Below are 21,003 nucleotides of genomic sequence, written 5' to 3'. Positions count from 1 at the left end.
TCAGTCTAGGCCACTCTAAAAATACTTGAACTAATAGTTGATAATACATATTAAATGAGTAAATGAGTCTTGTATTTTAAACAATGTTTTCATAATCACAATAGTTTGTTTTTTTGTAGGGAGAGGAGGGAAAATGCTTTTACGCACACAGGTAGCCAGCCTGTAGTGTAAGACTCCTGAAATTATCAGACTACTCACTACAAAAACCCCTCTACTCTGTTGGACACAGACCTGGAATTGTTTGTCGCATTACTTCAAGTCAGGCCAACATGTGACCTAAGCCCTCAGGGCTCTGCACCGCCCGTTTCTGGCATTTGGATTTTTTTTTACCTACACCGCATCCTAGTCAAGGTCAAGCTTCTTGGCGCGGAGAATACCCTTTTTTGTCAAAATCACGATCTCGGTTTTGCTCAAAGCAAGTGAGAGACCGTGGTCTACCATCCATGCGTTTATGGTACGCATAACTCGGTTTAGCTTCAGCTGAGCCAGCTCAACGCTATGTGCAGCTATCAAAGCTGCAACGTCGTCTGCGTACCCAACCAAAACAGTTTCCTCAGGAATTTCAGACTTCAGAAGGCTGTCATATGTGACGTTCCAGAGGTCTGGGCCGAGTATGTAGCATTGGGCAGCACCAGAAGTGACACTCATCGTCCGCGGGCCTTCCGTAGTGTCATACGTGAGGAGGCGGAACCGGAGATAATCCTCTATGATGCGCATGAGGTATAATGGCCCGTGGAAGGTGTTCTCCAGAGCGACCAGCATATCACACCACCTCACCAAATCAAATGCATTTCGCAAATCGAGCGTTACGAGCAGCACAACCCTACGAGAGTAGTGGTTAAAATCCTCAGCTCTCATCACGACTTGCTTCACCACTTCAATCGCATCAATCGTTGATCGCCCCATCCTGAATCCATACTGACGTGGGGAGATGTCCCCCGCAGCGACAACGGCTGAATTCAGCCGGGAACGGATCAATTTCTCGAGGACTTTGCCAGCCGTATCCAACATACACAGAGGTCTGTAAGAGGATGACAGATCTGGGTCTCCCTTGCCTTTCCCAACAAGCACAAGCCTAGCTGTCTTCCAGCACAAGGGGAAAACCCCTTCGACCAGGCAGGCATTGCACATGCTCAAAAGGATCAAGGGGTTGGTAGTCAAGACCCTCTTGAGGACTTCAACGGGTACCCCATTGGGACCAGAAGCCTTGTTGTTCTTCAGGGATATGACGGCCGCCTCCAGCTCTTCAGGGCTGAAAAGTGGGACCTCGTCCACCCTTCCAAAATCCCGCAGTGGGCGGAACACGTGAGCAGGGAAAAGGGACTCGACTATCCTCTCCATAGTAACCCCGTCCATGACGGAGGTGGAGAGCGGGTTCCAAGATTCTTGGTTACAAGTTTGTAACCAAGGCCCCACGGGTTGGAATCAACATCGTCCCTTAATTTATCCCAGCAACTGCGATTACTCCGATTGATGGCTCGACGAAGATACCTCCTAGTCACCCTATAAGCATCCGACTTACGCCGTCTGTCCAGGGGTTCTCTAGCCCTGGTAGCAAGTCTTCTCGCTCTCAATGCTGCTCGACACAATTCCGCAATCTCGGCAGTCCACCAGTACACATGACGCTCATTGCACCGGTATCTCCTGCGAGGCATAGACTTATCGCAGGCCGAGATAATCAATTCCATAGTGGATGCAACTAACGCCTCTGCGTGAGTCAGCCAGTTGCGGGATGAACCATCGGCGTTCTTCATAGGATGGCTCCATTGAATTTTGCCACGTCCAGTTTTTTAATGGTCCATCGAACGGGCACTTGACGAAACGTGGCCACTTGTCTCTGATGACCATCCAGTATGTCAAAAATTATGTACTGGCGGTCACTGGCCGCGTAATCCTCCAGGACTCTCCAGGATCTGATCCTTGGGAAAAAGGGACTCATGCAAGAGTAATGTCTGGGATCGTCCCCCGCATCCCAGGGTGGCTTATTGGAAAGTTGGCGTGTTGCCCTCGTTGACGACAACGAGTCCGGCTCTGGCAGCAAAGTCCAGAATGTACTTGCCCCGGGAATTGGTGTGGGTCATGGGTCATGCCCCACTCGACAGCCCTAGCATTAAAGTCCCCACCCACGACGACGTGTCCGGTGGTATCGGGCACGCTCTCTTACAGGCGGTCAATCTTCTCACGAAAGTCACGGATGGCCTCGTTGGGAGTAAGGTAGACACTGAAGTAAGTGACATCCCTGCACCGGACCCAAACGAAACCTCGGCCATTCGCGTGACCCCGCACTTGTACTTTAGCTGCATTACGAGCCCAGAATGCAGCAGTACCAAGATTATCAGGGAACCTTAAAGATGGGTCCCTATCTCGATACTGGTACCGTCCGCTGATTAAGAGCGCGTCGACATCGTGTTCGAGGGCAAACTGGCAGAGAAGTGCGTCAGCCATCCTGGATCGCTCAAGATTGCACTGAAGGATTCTTATCTTCGTGGGAGAGATTTCGCTTGATGTAGTGCAGTTTAAAATACACTACACTGCCCAGATCCAGCTATATGCTTTACGTGTTTGTCAGCGAGCCCATTTTCTTTGCAAAGGAAACAGGACTCGACTTGGCAATTCTTACGGATGTGACCCACCTCCCCGCATCGAAGACAGTTGCGGAACAAACAATCTTCCACACAAGAAGCAACAGTCAAAGATTAATATTTAGATTGCCCAAGGTAAAACTAACCAGTATTTAGACAATCTTATCAGTACAGTGGGCCAAAATATTTCAACCAATTACCTCACGATATCAAAAGCAGTGTAAATTTAAAGTCATTTTCCATTCAAATAAAAAGTGGTTATTTGAGAAGCCAAATATATATTTTTTAAATAGTGTTGTAACATAAAGAATTTTTTATCTAAATCTTTGCAAATTTAACGTTTTGTATTATAATTATTGAATCTGCATATGTTGTTTTAAATTGTTGATTTACATTTTATACTGCTTATATAGGATTCATTTTTTAATACACTTTTATTGTGAATATCTATTATTTTATAATATTGTTATTTTGTTTAATTTAACAACTACTGTCATCAAGACGCGGCAGAGAGCGGCAAGGTGTGTTTCATGTGTGGACTGGACTGAAAATCTATAGAATGTACTTTATATTTTTTATTTTTATTGAACGTTGTCACATTAACTGGATGCTGTGGCAACGTAATTCCGAGTTTTTATTTCATTTGTATTTTATGTAATTATTGTGGAATAAATCATTATTTCATAATTTCAGTTATTGCTTTGGTCGCGGCCCATGCAGTTTCGGGAGAAATGGCCGAAACCGAGGCACTTAAAACACCTCTTCACTTCCACCCTCCGTCTAAGCCTGCAGTTGACCCAGCCGACTCTCAGATACTGGAGTGCCAACACCTTACTGGCGTGTGGGTCTGCCATTTCGGCGATCGCCATCCGCTGATGGCTCCTATTGGGTTTTGTGAGCCAAACCTTTAGAATGGCCGTTTGTCCGGCAAGATCGGGTACAGCTTTCTTCAGGGCCTCAACAACGTCACTCTCCGTCGACACACAATCAATGTCTCGAACCTCGATTGATGTCTTCGGCTCAAGAGCACGGACGGTGCCCTGGCCTTCAACAGCTGCCTTTAGTTCGGCAGTAAAAGCAGCCTTGTCTTTCGACTTACCCAACGTTCAAGGAGAACGTCCCCGTCCCGGGTTTGTTTAATCGACCGTACAATCGTATCAGTCTTCTCCGGCTTAGCTTTGGCCTTTATTACACCCAAGACCTCGGCGAAAGATCTCCCCCCTGAGAGTTTGACAAGGATTGCCTCCGTCCTGGGCTTTTTTGACCGCGACCTTTTCGGAGCAGGGATCGAGGTGGGCCCAGTTTGGACCACGACGGTTGGCTGTGCCTTCACTGCCTCATTCTTCATGGAGGCGACCCCCGCCCACCTCAATTGCCTCTTCTCCTTTTTGGAAAGGCGTTTTTCCCACTCAGCCCCAGGTGTCTCCACCACTGACATCTTTCGGGAACTTCCCTGAAGGGGGGTCGTGGGTTGCTGTGCCTGTCGGCACCTCGCTGGAGCTGCAGCTACGTCCGAAAAGGATCTGGGCACAGCAGACGAGAGGTCCGTCTGAGTCGCATTGGCCTTTACCGTGGTTTTTTTGGTCTGGACGCCTTCTGCTCTTTTTGGAAGACTCTCCGATGTGGAAGGCCTCCGACGTTTCTTAGAAGGCAGCGCTCTTTCATCGGACAGGGACATAACCTTTTCGGCAATCTTTTCCATGGCCACCTTGCTTATCAGACGGCAGGCAAAGACGAAACCAAGACCATCCTCTAGTTTGGCCATTCCATTTTTTACCACTTGATTTACGGCTTTCTGGGTCCGGAAGGTTTCCAGCATAGCCTTAATTGTCTTTTACGTTTCACGGAGCCGGGTTTCAATGTTACTATCTGCGTCAAGATATTTCTGACGCAGAAGCACAATCTCAGAGCTTTCCGACCGCGACGTCGCTGTGAAGGTTTCCTTTGGCATCCCTACAGCAGAAATTCTCGGCAGCAGAGTTCCCGGCAATGCCAGTTCGACGTCTACATCGCCATTTTCTGCACCGTTCCCAGCTCCACTTGCCGAAGAAGATCCTATCGTGGTGGGGGGGGGGACGTAGAGCACTTGAAAGGTGCAGGTGGGCACAATAGTTAAAACATCAGGAATAATTATTAATTTAATAACATATGTATGGTTGTTGATGAATGCAAATAGAAAAAATATATAACACAAGGGCTCCTGACGAAACAGCCTTCCGTACGGAGACGTCACGGCCGACCACCCCTCTCTCTTTGAATGGAGTGGGGGAGAGTCGTTGCGGCAACGCCCCCGGTCCACCACGGCCACCTTTAACTCCAGGCCGTGGCTTCTGAAGTGGCAACATCGCAAGTAGGTTTGTAACGGCTGATTTGTTTTGGAGGCAGCTAATGGTATTTATGGTCACGGCCACCTTTAACTACGGAGTTAAAGGCGGCTGTGGTATAGCTCAAGCTCACTAGCTCAGTGGTTTTGCCAGAAAATTGGTGTTGACACGACGAGTGGAGTGACGGAGGAGTGAGACCAAGACCGAACCGAACTGACCCCGACCAAGACCAAGCCCAAGACCAAGACGAAGACGAAAACGTCAAGTCCATGTCAAGGTGAAAAGGATAACCTTTAACCTGCTTTAACCTTGTTTCAAAGTCAGTTTATGAGACCCTTTTTATGAATTTTTACTAATAAAGTCTACTCGAGCTCCATTTGATCCATTAATTCCATCAATATCCTAGTGAAGCCGAATTATCCACGAATAATGTTGAATAATTGTTTTAAAATCTTATCCAGAACAGCTGAAACTCCTCAGGTAACTTATGTGAAACTTAATTTCAACAGTAGGCCTAGGCTATTAATACATATATTGGTCATGCTTAGTTCTTGTGTATTTAAGGCAGTTCACTTTATATGTTAGGTGGATAAGCCTATGCCAAAAATGGCAAAAAGCTGTTAGCAGGAGAAACTTTTTAAGTGAAACTAGAGGACCCATGCTGCTCCGCAGCAATCGCAGAGATAAGTATAGGCTAGGCCTAATGTCCGAGAAATATTCAAAATTATGATTTTGGATTGAGTGTTACAGTATCTGGAGCTTAACTTATTCAAACGATCAATAAGTCTTAAGTTACCTAGTTCAAATTAAAGCCTATAATTCGCTGAACTTGTGTGAACCTGGGAATAACTCAGCAATAAGTAGTGTGTGCACCTTAAAAATCTATTGCTGGGCATTTTGTGGAAAAATACGGCCGAGTACCTTGTTACCAATAAAGTCAACTGATAGAGGCCACTTTAACAGACACAACAGTAAGTTATCAAGGTTATATACCTGACCAAAAAGTTAGGTAAAAAAAAGACCCGATTAAAGTCAGCAATTAATAGTGCGCACGCTGATAAAATGTATTAGCCTACTGGGCGTTTTGCGGAAAAATACGGCCGAGTACCTATATACCAATAATGTCAACAGATAGAGGACACTTTAACGGACACGACAGTATCAAGGTTATATAAGTTATTTGGCAAAAATTGTCAGCAATAAGTAGTTCGCACGCTGATAAAATCTACTGAGTAGATTATGGGTCAATGTCCATCTCAGTGTTTACACTTGACGGAAAATAATATCCCACGCAGAGTCAAAAAATATCCCACATTCAGTCACGACTTATCCTACAAAAATATCCTTCACTTTTCTGCTACTTTTCTTAGCTGAAAAGGGGTACAGTTCGCAAAGACCTTGAAAACGGGGATTATGGGGGTTTTATAGGGTAAAAATGGGGTTTTCCCCTTTAGGACCTAAAAATCATAAAATTTTGGAATTTCTTTCAAACCATTTTCTAGAGCTTAAAAAATAAATAATTTAGTAGGCTTCTATTGAAACATTGTTAATATGCCTAATGGTTAGGGAGAAAATTAAAAAAAGTGTAAATTTAAAATTTCCATGTTAACTTATTCTGATGGAGAAAACGAAAACTGTTGTAGTTGGTATCAGTTGATAAAATTTGGCAAATTTATCTATTTCATCCAACACCGGTACTATTAACATTTGGTCAAAAAACGCTTTTTACCTTCCCAGTAGCAGCTTGCTAAACACTCGCTAAATTTAACGTTATTTAAATTGGAAATAAATATTATGTCTTATTTATGGAAATATTTGAGTAAAAATGTAATCAGACAAGTCAAAATTTGCTTAGTCTGCAGGTTTGCTGTGGCGGGGGTATTGAGTTAGGTATCTAGTTGATTTATGTCTAAGACACCCAACTCACCCCTAATGCTATTCTTAAAGTTGAAATTGTGTAATAAGTTAGTAGGGCCTATAATGAAATTTTAATCCTGAAGGATAGTTTAACTGGTGGGTGGGGGGGGCTATATCGGTTCAAAATTTTACAATAATCAAAATCTAGCCTAACCCAAGTTCCTCCAAAACTTCAATGGGCTACAACATTTTTACACAATACGCTGGTGTCTAGAGAAAATCCTATTTGTAGTCTCCTCCCGCTCTCCTTTCACCATCACGTGCAGTCATGTACAGTACTACAACGCTCACGCTATTGGAAGATCCTGTGCGCTACAACTGATGTACAACAATACTATGTGGCCATTGCCATTCAGTCTCTTCCTTGCTTATTACAAGTACATCTCCACCTTCATCATACCAGAGCTAAAAGCGCACGGTTGTCCCATCCTCTGTATCTTACTTCTCTGTATAAAATCTTATAACCAAAAATAACAGTTCCAGTACTTGCAACACAAATATCTGTCAGACAGATATTACTGCAGTCAAAAAAAAAGAACCAAACCAGCCCCAACAGAGGAAATTATATGAGTGAACAGATACATATTCCCACATCTAGCGAACACATAGGCCTATCCACTTTTGAGCACCCTGTGTGCAACGATGACTGTTGCACCAAATAATATTAGAAAGACAACATATCAACAACATATCAGACCCACTTTTAAATATGGGTAAAGTACAAAATTCTGAAATCCCGTAATTTTAACAGAAAAGCTTATTTTATTGAAAATCTCCAGAAATGTTGAAAGCACGGAAAAATAATGGAACAAACTTCTACTCCCCGGATTCCAAGGAATTCTCCAGAAGTTTGCAACTCTGGCTCCAACTACGAACTTGTCATGGCATGGCAACGCTCCCTAGGGCCGGCCGCACACTGATCAGACAAAACGTCTTTCAACAAAACGTTTTGTTGAAAGACGTCGGAAGCGAGTGGCCTACCATGCAGTTAAATGGAGGCATCACACACTGATGAGACAGAGGCTTCAGACGCGTTGTTTCGTCTGAAGATGTTTTTGTGATTGCCTCCAATATTTTGTCTGAAGCCAAAACGCGGTCAGACAAACAGTTCTGGGGATGCGCGGAGGGCGGATACAGTAGGTATCTATATACAGTAGACTCTCAGTAATCCGGCAGATATAGGACTATGATACTGCCGGATTAGTGAACATGCCGGATTTACTGGAATGTTATAAATAAAAACACTTAAAATGAAATTAAAACACGACTCCGAAATCGCGCAATTTGAAACCGCTATTACCGTGATCGGGCAAGACGACGATGACGTTTCTTTGACCGTGGAAGTAGACAATGATGTTTACACGGCCGCGGGAGAGGATCAAATTTTGCCGCGACCGCGGTAGACAACGATAATGTATACATGACGTGGGAGATGTTCATGATTTTGCTGCGATGCGCAAGACGACGATGACTTTTCCGTGACCGCGGGAGATGTTGATGATTTTGCCGCGATCGCGGAAGACCTCACCCGTCAAAAGACGTCGGATTACTGGAGTGCCGGAGTGGTGCAGTCCCGGATTAGAGAGGGTCTACTGTATTTAATAATTTGTCTTACAGTTAGTAGAAGTTCATTTTCGAATCATGCAGAAAACAGTAAAACGTTATTTTAATTTCAAATATTTCAACTTATCTATATATAGGCTACTGTAATAATTTTTCTTACAGTTAGTAGTTGTTCATTTTTTATTTATGCTTAAAATAATAAAAAATTTAGTTCAATTTAAAATATTTCAACTTATTCCATATACCGTATTGTAATGTTTTTACAGTTTATTAAAGTAGTTCATTTTCAATTTATGCAGAAAATAATAAAAATGTTATTTCAATTTCAAATACTTCACCTTATTCCATTGTAGATTCATTTTAGATTTATACAGAAAATACAGAAAATGTTAGCTCAATCCTTCGGTTAGTTCTGAAAGTTGTAAAAAGTTCCACAACATAATTGCTACGTCCACTTCCTCATTCATTTTATTATATACACAATCTCTTTTCGCTTTTCACAACACTGGTCTACGTGACTAAGATTTCCCTCCAGTTTTTGTATTTTGTCTGAGACCACCGCACACCTATGCGACATAAGACGTTTTCCCGAAAAAAACGTTTTGTCGAAAGACGTTTTGTCTGATCAGTGTGCGGCCGGCCCTAGCGCTTGACACTGCAGCAGTGTGCGTTGAAACTACACAGCACTCCTAGTGGTGTACACCAGAATATATATTAACCGCAGCACTGCTCTCGGTCTATATTTAATTCTTTTTTCTATGGTCTAACTAAAGCCTCAGTGTCTCCAAGTTGCAATTGCTGAGTCTAGACCTGTTAAATGGTTCGATCTATTTAGTAGGTTACATGGTATCAATAATTTTGTCTACTATTTGATCCAACACTGGTATATAAATTGTGAAATCCATTTAAAAGGTCTTTTGCTTTTGAAAAATTATCCTGAGATTATGTCAAGAATAATTATGGTGACTGGGTCACACAGGTTGAACTTAAGATAAAAAGTTTAACGAGATTTGACCCACGGAATGTGAAGACAAGGAAAAGGGAAAAGTGTCAACCTAATCAATGATTAAAATATATTTATCATATGTTTTTAATATGGAGTAAATGGGGTTAAAAAAACATTTGGTCAGTCCACGACAAATCATCCAGCCTAAACAAAATTTTACACCCCTACCCTCTCAGATTAGACTGACATTTTTTTTACAGCATCTATGGACAAATATAACAACCCATATTTTTTATTTTTGTTAAATTCACTTTAGTTTTTTTTTTATAAATTCTTTAAAAATACGTCTTTTTTATCGATTTATTAGAATTGGCGTCGGGGGAAATGAACACTTTTTAGTTTAAGTCCGACTGTGAGACTATTATGTAATATAAATACATGAAATTTAGCAATCTTACAAATAATTACACCCTGATTCCAAAAATATGGTCCAAAATAGTAAAATCTTCCAATTTATTTTGGTTAGGCATCTTCAAAGTTGAAATTTCGGAAATATTTTTCTCGCTGTCGCCATTTCCGTAAATCCTCATAAATTTTTTCTGGCAGGTCCTACAAATTTGAACAAGGTGTCATTTTAAAGCTAAGAAAAAGTACTATAAGAATATGTAATAAAATTCATGGGTATTTAGTGTTATCACAGTTTAAAAAAATAAAAATTCAATAACGGAAATAATCATTAAAATGTTACGAAAGCAATTTGTTTACTTAGTTTTAATATTATATAATGCTCTAAAATAAAGAAGAAGCTCATTCTCCTTCATCATATTGTAACAGAATCTAAACAAGTTTAAATCAAGTAAGTAAGTATATAGTTATAAGCAAGCATTAGTTTTACAAAGTATGGTAAGAAATAGTATACCACTTTTTGTTAAGACAGCATTCAACTTAAGAAAAACATAAACCATTTTGTGCTTAGCATCTAAAAAATATTTAGTAGTAGTTAAATTTCAGATATAATTTGTTTAATCTAATCATTAATTCAGATATTTCCTTATCATGATAAATCAAAATGAATGAAGGAGAGTGAGTAGTAGACAAGTAGCAACATGAAAGCTGCTTGTCTGGACAGGCAGCCTGCAGCAAGTCACAAATAGCTCAGTCACTCACTAGTCAGTCAGTTTTGAGATAGTGCAGTGGCAGTGACATCATCAGTCCATAGTTGCAAGTGTCTATTATTTTTCATTTTCAGCAAGTATACATTAGATTATTATATTGTTTAAATCATTAGTGTTATTTTGCTTCAAGATAATTATAAATAGTAGTGTGTTTTATTCATAATAGCATTATGTAGTTGAAAAGAACTTAAATTTTGAATAGTTAGATTAAACAATAAATATGAGCTTAAATGAAAATCCCTCAACACAGAATGAACTGTGCAGTATAGGAATCAATTTAGATTCTCCGTGCCATTGTAAAGACTTTACTGCCAAGAAGGACATTTTTAAATATTCCAATTTAGAATGTCAGGTAAAAGAAATTCTGAATTGGAGATTGACAACAAAACTGAATGAAGAATCAACAGTATGCCAACACCACCTACTTTATTTCACAGACTATTATGAAAACTACCAAAAAAAGTGTTGTGACCCTAACAATGTTCATAAAAAAATTATTAAGGCAGGGTTAAGGCCAATTTCATTAAAATTTGCACAGGAAATAAAGGCCAAAAAAGGAGTAGTTTTAATTCAGGTAAAAAAATTTGTGACAACTGTAGAAAAAAAGTTATTTTACAAGATGACAACGAAGAATTTAATGCTTATAGTGAGTCTGGTGAGGATGATGGTGACAACATAGAAAATGCTATTTCACCGGTTAAAACTAAAGAAATTGAAGACACTCCCACAAAAACCTTTGAAAAATACGAATTAAAATCTAGTATAACAACCCTGGGAGTCTCACCACTTAAATTAAAATCCTTATCAAGTAAATCTTAAGTCAAGTATGCTAAACGAAAAGTTGAGGAAATTAAATCTAAAATGAAAAACAAAGTTGCCCGTGTCTTAAAGCTTCCGGAAAAAGAACTAGAATCAGATTCATCAATTTCATCATCTGAATCTATTCCTAAAATTGCACAGAAGGCCCAAGATTTAGACCACCTTATTAATGCCATTAAAGACAAGCTCTTGGTTACTCAAAATAAAAGAGAAAAAATCCAGATTTTAACTCTTGCACCCCAGTCATGGTCCAGGAAAAAAACCGCAATGGAATTTAATGTAACGGAATACATGGTTTGCAAGGCACGGGAATTATGTAAAACTAAAGGAATTTTATCAATACCTGAACCAAAGGAGGGATGCAAAATTCACCCTGATATTATAGAAAATGTCAAAGCTTTCTATCAAGATGATGAATTCAGCAGGCTCATGCCAGGAGCAAAGGAGTAAGTAAGTAAGTATTGAAAAAAACACCTACCTGCAAAAGCGTTTAATGCTTTGCAACATTGAGGAACTGTACGCAGCTTTTAAAGAAAAATATCCAGATGCTAAAATTGGACTATCCAAGTTTTGTGAATTTAGGCCAAAGTGTTTGTCACAGTTAATGAAAGAGGAGTTCACTCGGTATGTGTTTGCTGTATTCACCAAAATCCAGCTTTGCTTATTAGTCCAATGAATTTAGAAAAAGATAAATAAAAGAATTGACAGCAATGTTGATGTGTGAAGATAAACAGAAAAAATGTATGTTGAGAATGTGTGATAAGTCTCCTAACTCTGACAAACTAAATGAATTCATCAGAACTAAACTGGAAGATTATGATAACAGTGATGACATCATATTCAAGCAATGGACAAATACAGACCGAAGCCAGCTACAAACTATGGTTTTGCCGATGTCAGATTACATTACTCTTGTTAATGAAAAATTAGAAACATTAATACCTCATTCATTCATCGCCAAACAACAATCAGGTTATATCAAAATGAGGAAAGAATCTGTATCACAAAACAAAGTACTTTGCTTCATGGATTTTTCGGAAAACTATGGATTTATCCTGCAAGATGAGATTCAAAGTTATCATTGGACTTACTCATCATGTACCTTACATCCTGTAGTTATTTATTACAGAGACAATCAAAATTCAGAAGTTACTCAAAAATCATTTTGCTTCCTGTCAGACTATATGAAACATGATGTAAACTTTGTATACGAAGTTCAAAGAAGAATTTGCCTATACTTAAAGAATCATCACACATATGTTACAAAAATAGAATATATTACGGATGGTTGTGCCGCACAGTACAAAAATTTCAAAAGTTTGGTAAATCTTTGTTTACACGAATCAGATTTTGGTCTTGAAGCTTCCTGGACTTTCCATGCAACAAGCCATGGAAAATGTGCTTGCGATGGTATTGGTGGCTCTGTCAAAAGATCCGTTACAAGAGCCAACCTTCAAAGACCTTATAAGGACCAAATTTGTACACCAGAAGCAATGTATAAATTCTGCGATGAACAATTTTCAAAAATTAAGTTTGACTTTATCACCATTGACAGTGTAGAAAGTTTGATTGTACCGAAATTGGATGAACGTTTTAGTCAATACAAAACTGTACCCGGCACAAGGTCTTTCCATTTCTTCCAACCACTATCAACCCATGAAATTGCAGCCAAACGTGTAAGCAATGATGCTGAATTTTCATTAAAACACAATTTTACAGAAGAACAACAATTTTGTAATCTTCAACCTAATACCTACATAGCATGTGTTTACGAAGAGAAGTGTTTTGTAGGACTTGTTTTGGAGCTTGACAATGCTAACAATGATGCATACATCAACTTCATGCATCCTCATTTTCCATCTCAAACATACTTTTAGCCAGAACACAGAAATGTTGGAAGGGAAGATAAGTGTTGGGTCCCCTTTACAAACATAGCTGCATTGATATTCCGGAATTGAGTGCTCAAGTGGGACGAATGCTAGGCCTATTTCGTCTCACCAAGAAAAGTATAAAGAACATAAGTGCTATATGGCCAAGAAAAAACTAATCTATGTAGGCTATAAGACTAATAATCAAAAAAGAAACATGTAAATATATTATATATATATTAAGATATTGAAATTTAATTATTTCCAAGACCATTAGACAGGTCAGGTAAGCAAAAAAGCACAAACTAAATAATTTACTAGCTTAAGGTGTCTTGGCTTTCTAGTTTTTTAGTTGCATTCCGCCTTTAAATCAAATGTGTAATATTATAATATTGCTTTTTGGTACATATAATTGAACAATTTTATGTTAAAACCTGTGTTCCAAGTTGATTAAATTTATAAGTGAATGAATTTAAAGTTTATACTATTTCGTACCATACTTCATAAAACTAATGATTGCTTATACTCATACTTAATTTAAACTTGTTTAGATTCTGTTACAATATGATGATGGAGATGAGCTTTTTCATATTTTTATATATGCTCAGCAACCATAAATAAATGTTGTCATTTATAACACTACGTAAACAAATGCTTTCGTAAAATTTTAATGACTTTTTCCGTTATTAACTATTTATTTTTTTTTTTACTGTAATAACACTAAATACCCATGAATTTTATTACATATTCTTATAGTACTTTTTCTTAGCTTTTAAATGACACCTTGTTCAAATTTGTAGGACCTGCCAACAAATTCATGAGGATTTACGGAAATGGCGACAGCGAGAAAAATATTTCCGAAATTTCAACTTTGAAGATGCCTTTAACCAAAATAAATTGGAAGATTTTACTATTTTGGACCATATTTTTGGAATCAGGGTGTAGTTATTTGTAAGAGTGCTAAATTTCATGTATTTATATTAAATAATTTTTAGTCTCACAGTCGGTCTTAAACTAAAAAGTGTTCTTTTCCCCCGACGCCAATTCAAATAAATCGGTTAAAAAAACCTATTTTTTTAAAGTGAATTTAACAAAAATAAAAAATATGGGTTGTTATATTTGTCCATAGATGCTGTAAAAAAATTTCATGCAAATCTGAGGTGGTGGGGTGTACCCCCCTGGATGAATTGGCCTGGACTGACCCAAAAAGAACAAAATAGTGATTATCTTAATCTTTTTTTTTAGAAGCTGATGCCATTGCTGGGGGTATCAAAAAACAACTATGCGACCGAGGCTACATTTGAAACTAAGGTAATCTATTATTATTGCTCTTGCTTATCTTATTGGTGTTAATGCTCCCCTAAAACTTGTCTTAGGCTATAACGTCTGGTCACTATTTACCCTTTTCAGGAACTATAGAATTCATCATCAAAGTGACAAAAATTGAGCTAAAAGTGTGTATTCAGGCGATCTACATGGTAGAGCAGATCTTATACTGTATTCGGCGAGTGTAGAGAGTGAAGCACCACCAGGTCAGTTCACAGTGAATCCACTGCTCGGCCTTGCTAATGGCATCAATCAACACTCTACAAGAGGCTAAGTTACCTTTTCCTGTCCAAGTAATCCACAAATCGTCTATAAAGCGACCGGTTTCAACGTCTACGGCATCATTTTCAAGCTGGAAGACATAAAATATATCACTCGTAGGAGATTGTCATGAGTCTTAAATAACACGTAACACATACAGTCACACACACGCATTGCCATACAACTTCTAATTGCAGCATGGCAGCGAGAACAGGGTGTAGGTCTAGACTGACGCTGTGTCTTCCTCAAGTTGTATGGCCATGTAAATTATTGTGTTTGTGTGCGACTATAATGTTCTACTTTTTTTTAAGACTCATGACGACATCCTACGTAATGATAGATTTTATGTCTTCCAGCTTAAAAATTTGAAACCAGTGCCATATCGACTTGGGGATTACTTGGACCAAAAAAGTAAAAGGTAACTTAACCTCTTGTAGATAGTTTTTTAAGTATGTAACTTGGATTGCAATACATAAAATGAACAAACACTTTTGATACTAATTTGACCAGTGAAATGTTTGTTAAAAGCTCTAGTTAAACATCAACTCCTTTTACCTTCTCGGGAGTAACAATTTTCAAGAGTAAAGAGGCTTCCACAGGGCTAGGTCAAATAACTCTGTGGTACCAAGAAACACATTTCTTCTTTTTAAAAGTCTCTCAAAGGAAGGTCCTCAGCTAATACAAATTTATCACTGGCCCTCTTTATCTATCTCTATCAATACAAACATATTTTTCCTTCTAGATAACAAATATTTTTACGCCACACTATATTATTTTGACGAACTTCCCACGCAAGGATTTAGTCCAGAAAACAGCTGTTTGCCGCCAGCTTATTCAAATGGGGTTTCATTGCGTACTACTGTACTGCAATGAGTTTTACCGGACACCAATCAGCTGATTATACTGTATTTAGGTGGCAGTGAGTGGTTATAAACCAAAACTAGTGATTTTTAGTCCTTTAGTTGGTGGAAAGATATAAGGATTTGTACGGATTTAGTAGTATGGCGTAAACTATCGTACATAACTCGTCCAAAATGTGTGTACCGGACTCGTATGGTAATCCCGTGCGAGACGAAGTCGAGTCCACACGACGACCACACTCGTCCGGTAAACACTTATTTTCAGGACTAGTAACGTAATATACTATTGTGTTGCAAATTTAAAGCCTATTTGTTTTAAAACTCCATAAAAGTAGTATGTTCAAAACTAAATAATTCCAAAATATAAATAACTAGCAGAGCACCCGTCCTTCGTACGGGGTTGGCATATAAGAATAAAATGCTTATTGCAGTTATACTCAAGCTTTGCGTTTGCAAAGGAGGGAGGACACAGTTTGATAAAATTTGGTTCATAAATTTACGGTATGATATTGTATAACACAACTACCACTGCCATAATGTTCTACCACTGCACCTAAACAATAGAAAAAAATAAATTATTAAACATTCGCACAATACCACAAATTATTCATTAAATTAAAAACTCAAACCTAACTAAACAATCCTACTTTGACAGTTCTCATTGTGCATCACAGCTTTTTGTTGCTGCTTGGTTCAAATTAGCTGTTGTCATATATGCAAAAACAAAATAATAATAGTGCTACACCCTGTTGGGAAACCTTATAACTTTTTAATGCTATTGCATATTATCATATTACAGAACCAACTTGTAAAGTTGAAACAGCTGGCTAAATTCTTTAATTCCCTTTAAATATGAATACTCATAAGGTTATCAAGGGGAACTACAGAGCCACTGGGGCGGAGCCCGAAAGGATTTTTGAGATAAGAATATGCCTAAATGTTAATCGGTAATGTGAGCTATCATCATGCCAAATTTCAGCCCAATCCGTCCAGTAGTATGCGTGATTGAGCAACACACAAACTCACAAACTTTCAGATTTATAATATTAGCAAGAAAATAATAGTAAGATTATATTATAATCAAAACTTGACATTACTTATTGGTTTTTATTTACTGCATACAATATTTATTTACTGTGTAGGATATCATTTTTAAAGAAAAACTCATATAGCTTTATAGCCTAGCACATTTTGTAAAGTTGCCTTTTTTATCAAAAGTGCAGAGTCTTATTATCAGGAGATTATTGTCCCGAAACAAGATTTTTGTTGTAAGCTGAAATCAATCTATAGAGCAGAGGTTCCCAAACTTTAATTCTTTCAAACCTTCATTCAGTTGGTATTTGCCTCCCATCTATTAAAAATAATATTACTGTACTATACTGTTTTACTATTACTATTTGTAAAATCATAATTTTACTTTTATTGTGATCCAAGGGTCTAAGGCAAAACACAAATATATATGAAAATTGTGAAGATGACGGACACAATTGGAAAGGCTCAATCTTTAGTCAAGAACACTTGTATTTCAGAAACCTTCAATCATTGAGACGAAGACTTGTGTATCTAAAGTTTAAAGAGAATATATATAGATTTAATGTTGACAACTTTGGGGCACTAGACACATCAAAGTGGAGGGTTTCTTCATACACAAATACGTTGTTACCGATCCATCTAGCTCTTTAAAATACTACTGAGCCACCGTACACTGTTCCGTGCCATCAGCTTGATTTCACCCCAGCTCTTGCCCTCTTTCTTGATTTCTTTGTTGACCGACCTCTTCCAGGCTGTCTTCGGCCTTCCTCTTTTCCTATTCCCCTGAGGGTTTCGCTTGAGGGCTTGGCGACTAATGGTGTTGTTTGGTGTAGTTTATTTAGTTTGACTTCTCAGCATATGGCTAATCCAGCCAAACTTTCTTTTCTTGAAAGTCTCATTTACTGGGCTTTTTTTAAGAGGTTGGCGGCCACTTTTAACCTTGCATTTGCCCGTCCACATAGACTAACTGCCTATGCGTGGATCGTATACAGCAAAGCAAGGAGTGAGCCGGTACAGTACAAAGGTGATCAGTACTGATAAAATGTTTCCAGCAGTGGCCAGGATCCGAACCCACGACATCGCTGCCTTGGGCCCGAAGTCGGTGACGCTACCGAATGAGCCACCGACTCACTAAGGCTTTGGTTTGTCACTCTCTGTAATTCTTCGTTGGTAATTCTTTGAGGACAATGAATTTTTAATATCCTTTGATGGCATTTATTAATAAAAACTTTCAATTTTCTGATTATAGCCTTTGTTTCTTTCCATGTTTGGCAGCCATATAAGAGTACAGACTTTACATATTTGTTTAAAATATTTAAAATAGTTTTTCTTCTTATTTGGCTTGACTGCCAAACAAGCACTGTTCAAGCTGTGCAAAACCTCCTTTAGCTTTCCTTATTCTGGTTGCAGCATCCTCGTCTCCGTCTTTTCTGAACCCTGCGTGTTCTCTCAGTAGTTAGTTAAAATTATTCTGGTGAGTATTTTACTTGCCACGGATAGCAGGGTTATACCTCTCAAATTGTTGCGTAAAGAAGTGTCTCCTTTCTTTGGCAGCTTAACACGTTCGCTACTGCAATAGTAGGAAATTTTTCATTCACATGGACCAGCGACGCACATATGCGACGGCCGGTTTCCACCCATAGACTGCCGTCGCATATGTGCGTCGGCTAGTCACATTAAAATAGACTGCCTTCGCATATTTGCGTCGGGGTTCTAATGTTATTAAAATGCTTATATCTTTGTATATTTATAAGCATAAATCAAATATATCAAATATATCTTTATATATTTGAAGGCACTGAATTCCCTGCAGTGGTCTACAGAGATGTCTGACGCACAACTGCGTCGCTTGGTCTGTGGATATGATGATTGGTGACGTCATATGATAGTTGGAAAAACTGGTCTTTACTTTTCTGCATCACTGTATGTATGTATGCAGTATGTATGCTGAAATATCCTATGTAGCTTTTATATTTGTTCAGTTATAAACTGTTCTTTATCAATCTGTTTTTTATTTTACTTACTTTCACTTCAAAACACAAAAAAATGAACCGTCGCATATATGCAACGTTTGGTCTATTTCAAGAAAACTATGATAATTTTCACTATTGTCTTTGCTGTAGACCGGGCGTCGCGAATATGCGACATTACAAAAGGTTATAAAAAATACAAAAAAAACAAGAATACTTTATTTACAAACACGATTGGAGCGTATTACAATGTAAATTATCACTGTTTTACAGGTTTTAGCCCGTGGTCTGTGTGTACTGTTATCCAAGTGACAGCCGGTCTAAGTGTAAGATTCAAATGTATACCTCGGTCTGTGGCAATGGCCGCGGCGTGGCATATATGCGACGCTCAGTAGCGAACGTGTTAATCAACAACCCTTTCCTCCAGTAATCTGGTATTACCTCCTTCTCCCATATATCCTTTATCAAGCTGTAAAAAATATTTGCTGAGTTAAAAATAAGGTTTGTGTTTGTTTCAGGAGAAATAGAGTCTACACCATTTCCTTGAGTGCTGCTATAATTTCTGCTTTTGATGGTGTTCCTATACTTATTCTGGGGTCCTCGAACTCGTTTTCAAAAATGTCTCTTCATATAAGTTCCCTCCTCCCCCACCATACTCTGTCTGTCTATAAAGCAACTCCTCGAAGAATTCTTTCCACCTTTCCATCTGCTTCTCCTCCTCATTTACTATTAGATTTCCATTTTTACCTTTCATAGGTTTCTTTGCTGTGAACTTTCTGTTGGCTACTTAGGTCCCGGGCTTGCCACCGTTGTAGCAGAGTTCTCCCTTTATAGACATCCATTTATTTTCTCTCTAGGAAATGTTTTTTTTATATAGCTAATTATTCATAGAAACCATTTGCGGCAGCATCATGATAATATTAAGTGCTGGAGATGACAATAGGAACATATTTATGCATTGGTAGTAATGATTCTTCCAAAAACAGATAGGCTAGGTTTTCCTATTGCCAACATTATAATTTTCGATCGCAACAACCTTATCAGCATAGTAATTGCTACCAAAATTATTGAGATTAGTAAATCCTTAGTTTGAAGCTATTAATGACAAGTTGTCATACCACAGCAAAAATGGCTGTTTTCAATACATGCGTTGCCTGGTTAAAGTAGCTCCTATTCTCCCTAAAGTGAATAGTAAGAATCAGATGTAGTTTAGGAAATCAGGTGTATATTATAGATACAAAATTCACTCACTGATTTTTCAGAAGAAAATAACCTCCATTAACAATTATTATATTGTCTCAAGTATATATCATAGTAGGGTATATCATAGGGTTAAATTGTATACAGTGTGTTAGAAAAGTCAGAAAAGAAGTCATAAGTAGTGGGAGAAAGTATGTGTCAGATTGCTGATAGCATTTATTTCTTTTTCTAATGCCATTAGCCCACCTGGAAACAACACATTTAGCCATGAAGTCCAACTCAATATGAAATGCATGTCTTGTAGACTTAAGAAAGTAGTATATTTGTAAATACATATTTGAACTTATTTTCAGCCGTTTAAACTACATAAACTGGAAGATGGACCATCTACTACGGTTACAATTTCAAGAGAGGAAGCAATAAAATTCTATAAGCAAATGCAAACCATCCGAAGAATTGAAACAGCTGCTGGTAATTTGTACAAGGAAAAAATCATTAGAGGATTCTGTCATCTGTATTCTGGACAGGTTTGTAATGTGTCATCTCTTGTATAGGAACTTGGGCTACGATTATACTAGGACTTTGGTGTCTGGGATGCTGGTGTCCGAGAGGCTAGCATCCCACTTCAAGCCGAAAATGGTGTGATTTGTGTTAGGATTCTAGCCTTTCGGACTGCTATTTTATTTCAATGTTTTGTCACTTTTTGTATAGGCCTATATCTATTTAAAATACCCTTGCCACAGCAAACCTGCAGTCTTAGCAAATTTTCATTTATTTGGCTGGATTTCTACTTAAATATTTCCTAAAAATTATCATATTTGTTTCCTATTTAATTAACATTACATTTTAGTGAGCATCTAGGTTTGCTGTTACAGGGAAAATATTGAGATGTGTTTATTTATTGCAATGTCTATAGCTAAGCATTAAATAAACAAAATTTCCAAATTTGGTTTAAATATATCCATAAACAAGCAAACTATAACAGTTTATTTATTCTCCATAAGAAAGAATAACATGAAAATTTTAAATTTGCAATTTTTTAAATTATTTCCGTAACTTTTGGGCATACAACAACGTTTCAATATACTTAACTATTACTTTTTTTAAGCTCTACAATTTGGTTTCAAGAGATAATATGAAATTTTGTGATTTAGGGTCGA

The 21,003-nt window shown here is 38.2% G+C and overlaps 1 protein-coding gene across 2 annotated transcripts in view; it reads left to right on the top strand.

Moving 5' to 3' along the window:
• The first annotated feature begins 5,149 nt into the window (after positions 1–5,149).
• Positions 5,150–21,003, top strand: part of LOC128983451 (probable pyruvate dehydrogenase E1 component subunit alpha, mitochondrial) — a 42,266-nt gene continuing 26,412 nt past the window's right edge. The window contains exons 1-3 of one of the 2 annotated variants that reach the window (XM_054402749.1): positions 5,150–5,386; positions 14,440–14,505; positions 20,197–20,370. In XM_054402749.1, coding sequence (XP_054258724.1) covers positions 5,336–5,386; positions 14,440–14,505; positions 20,197–20,370 — 291 coding nt within the window. In that variant the 5' untranslated portion in view covers positions 5,150–5,335. The remainder of the gene's footprint in view (positions 5,387–14,439; positions 14,506–20,196; positions 20,371–21,003) is intronic. The other variant, XM_054402748.1, reaches the window with a different exon arrangement.

This window comes from Macrosteles quadrilineatus, unplaced genomic scaffold (assembly GCF_028750875.1).
Source record: "Macrosteles quadrilineatus isolate MER2022 unplaced genomic scaffold, UCM_ALF_1.0 Scaffold_1__1_contigs__length_201487025, whole genome shotgun sequence".
NCBI classification, from domain to species: Eukaryota; Metazoa; Arthropoda; class Insecta; order Hemiptera; family Cicadellidae; genus Macrosteles; species Macrosteles quadrilineatus.
The sequence above is the reverse complement of the archived record's forward strand: the minus strand, read 5'-3'. Positions and strand labels throughout refer to the sequence as shown.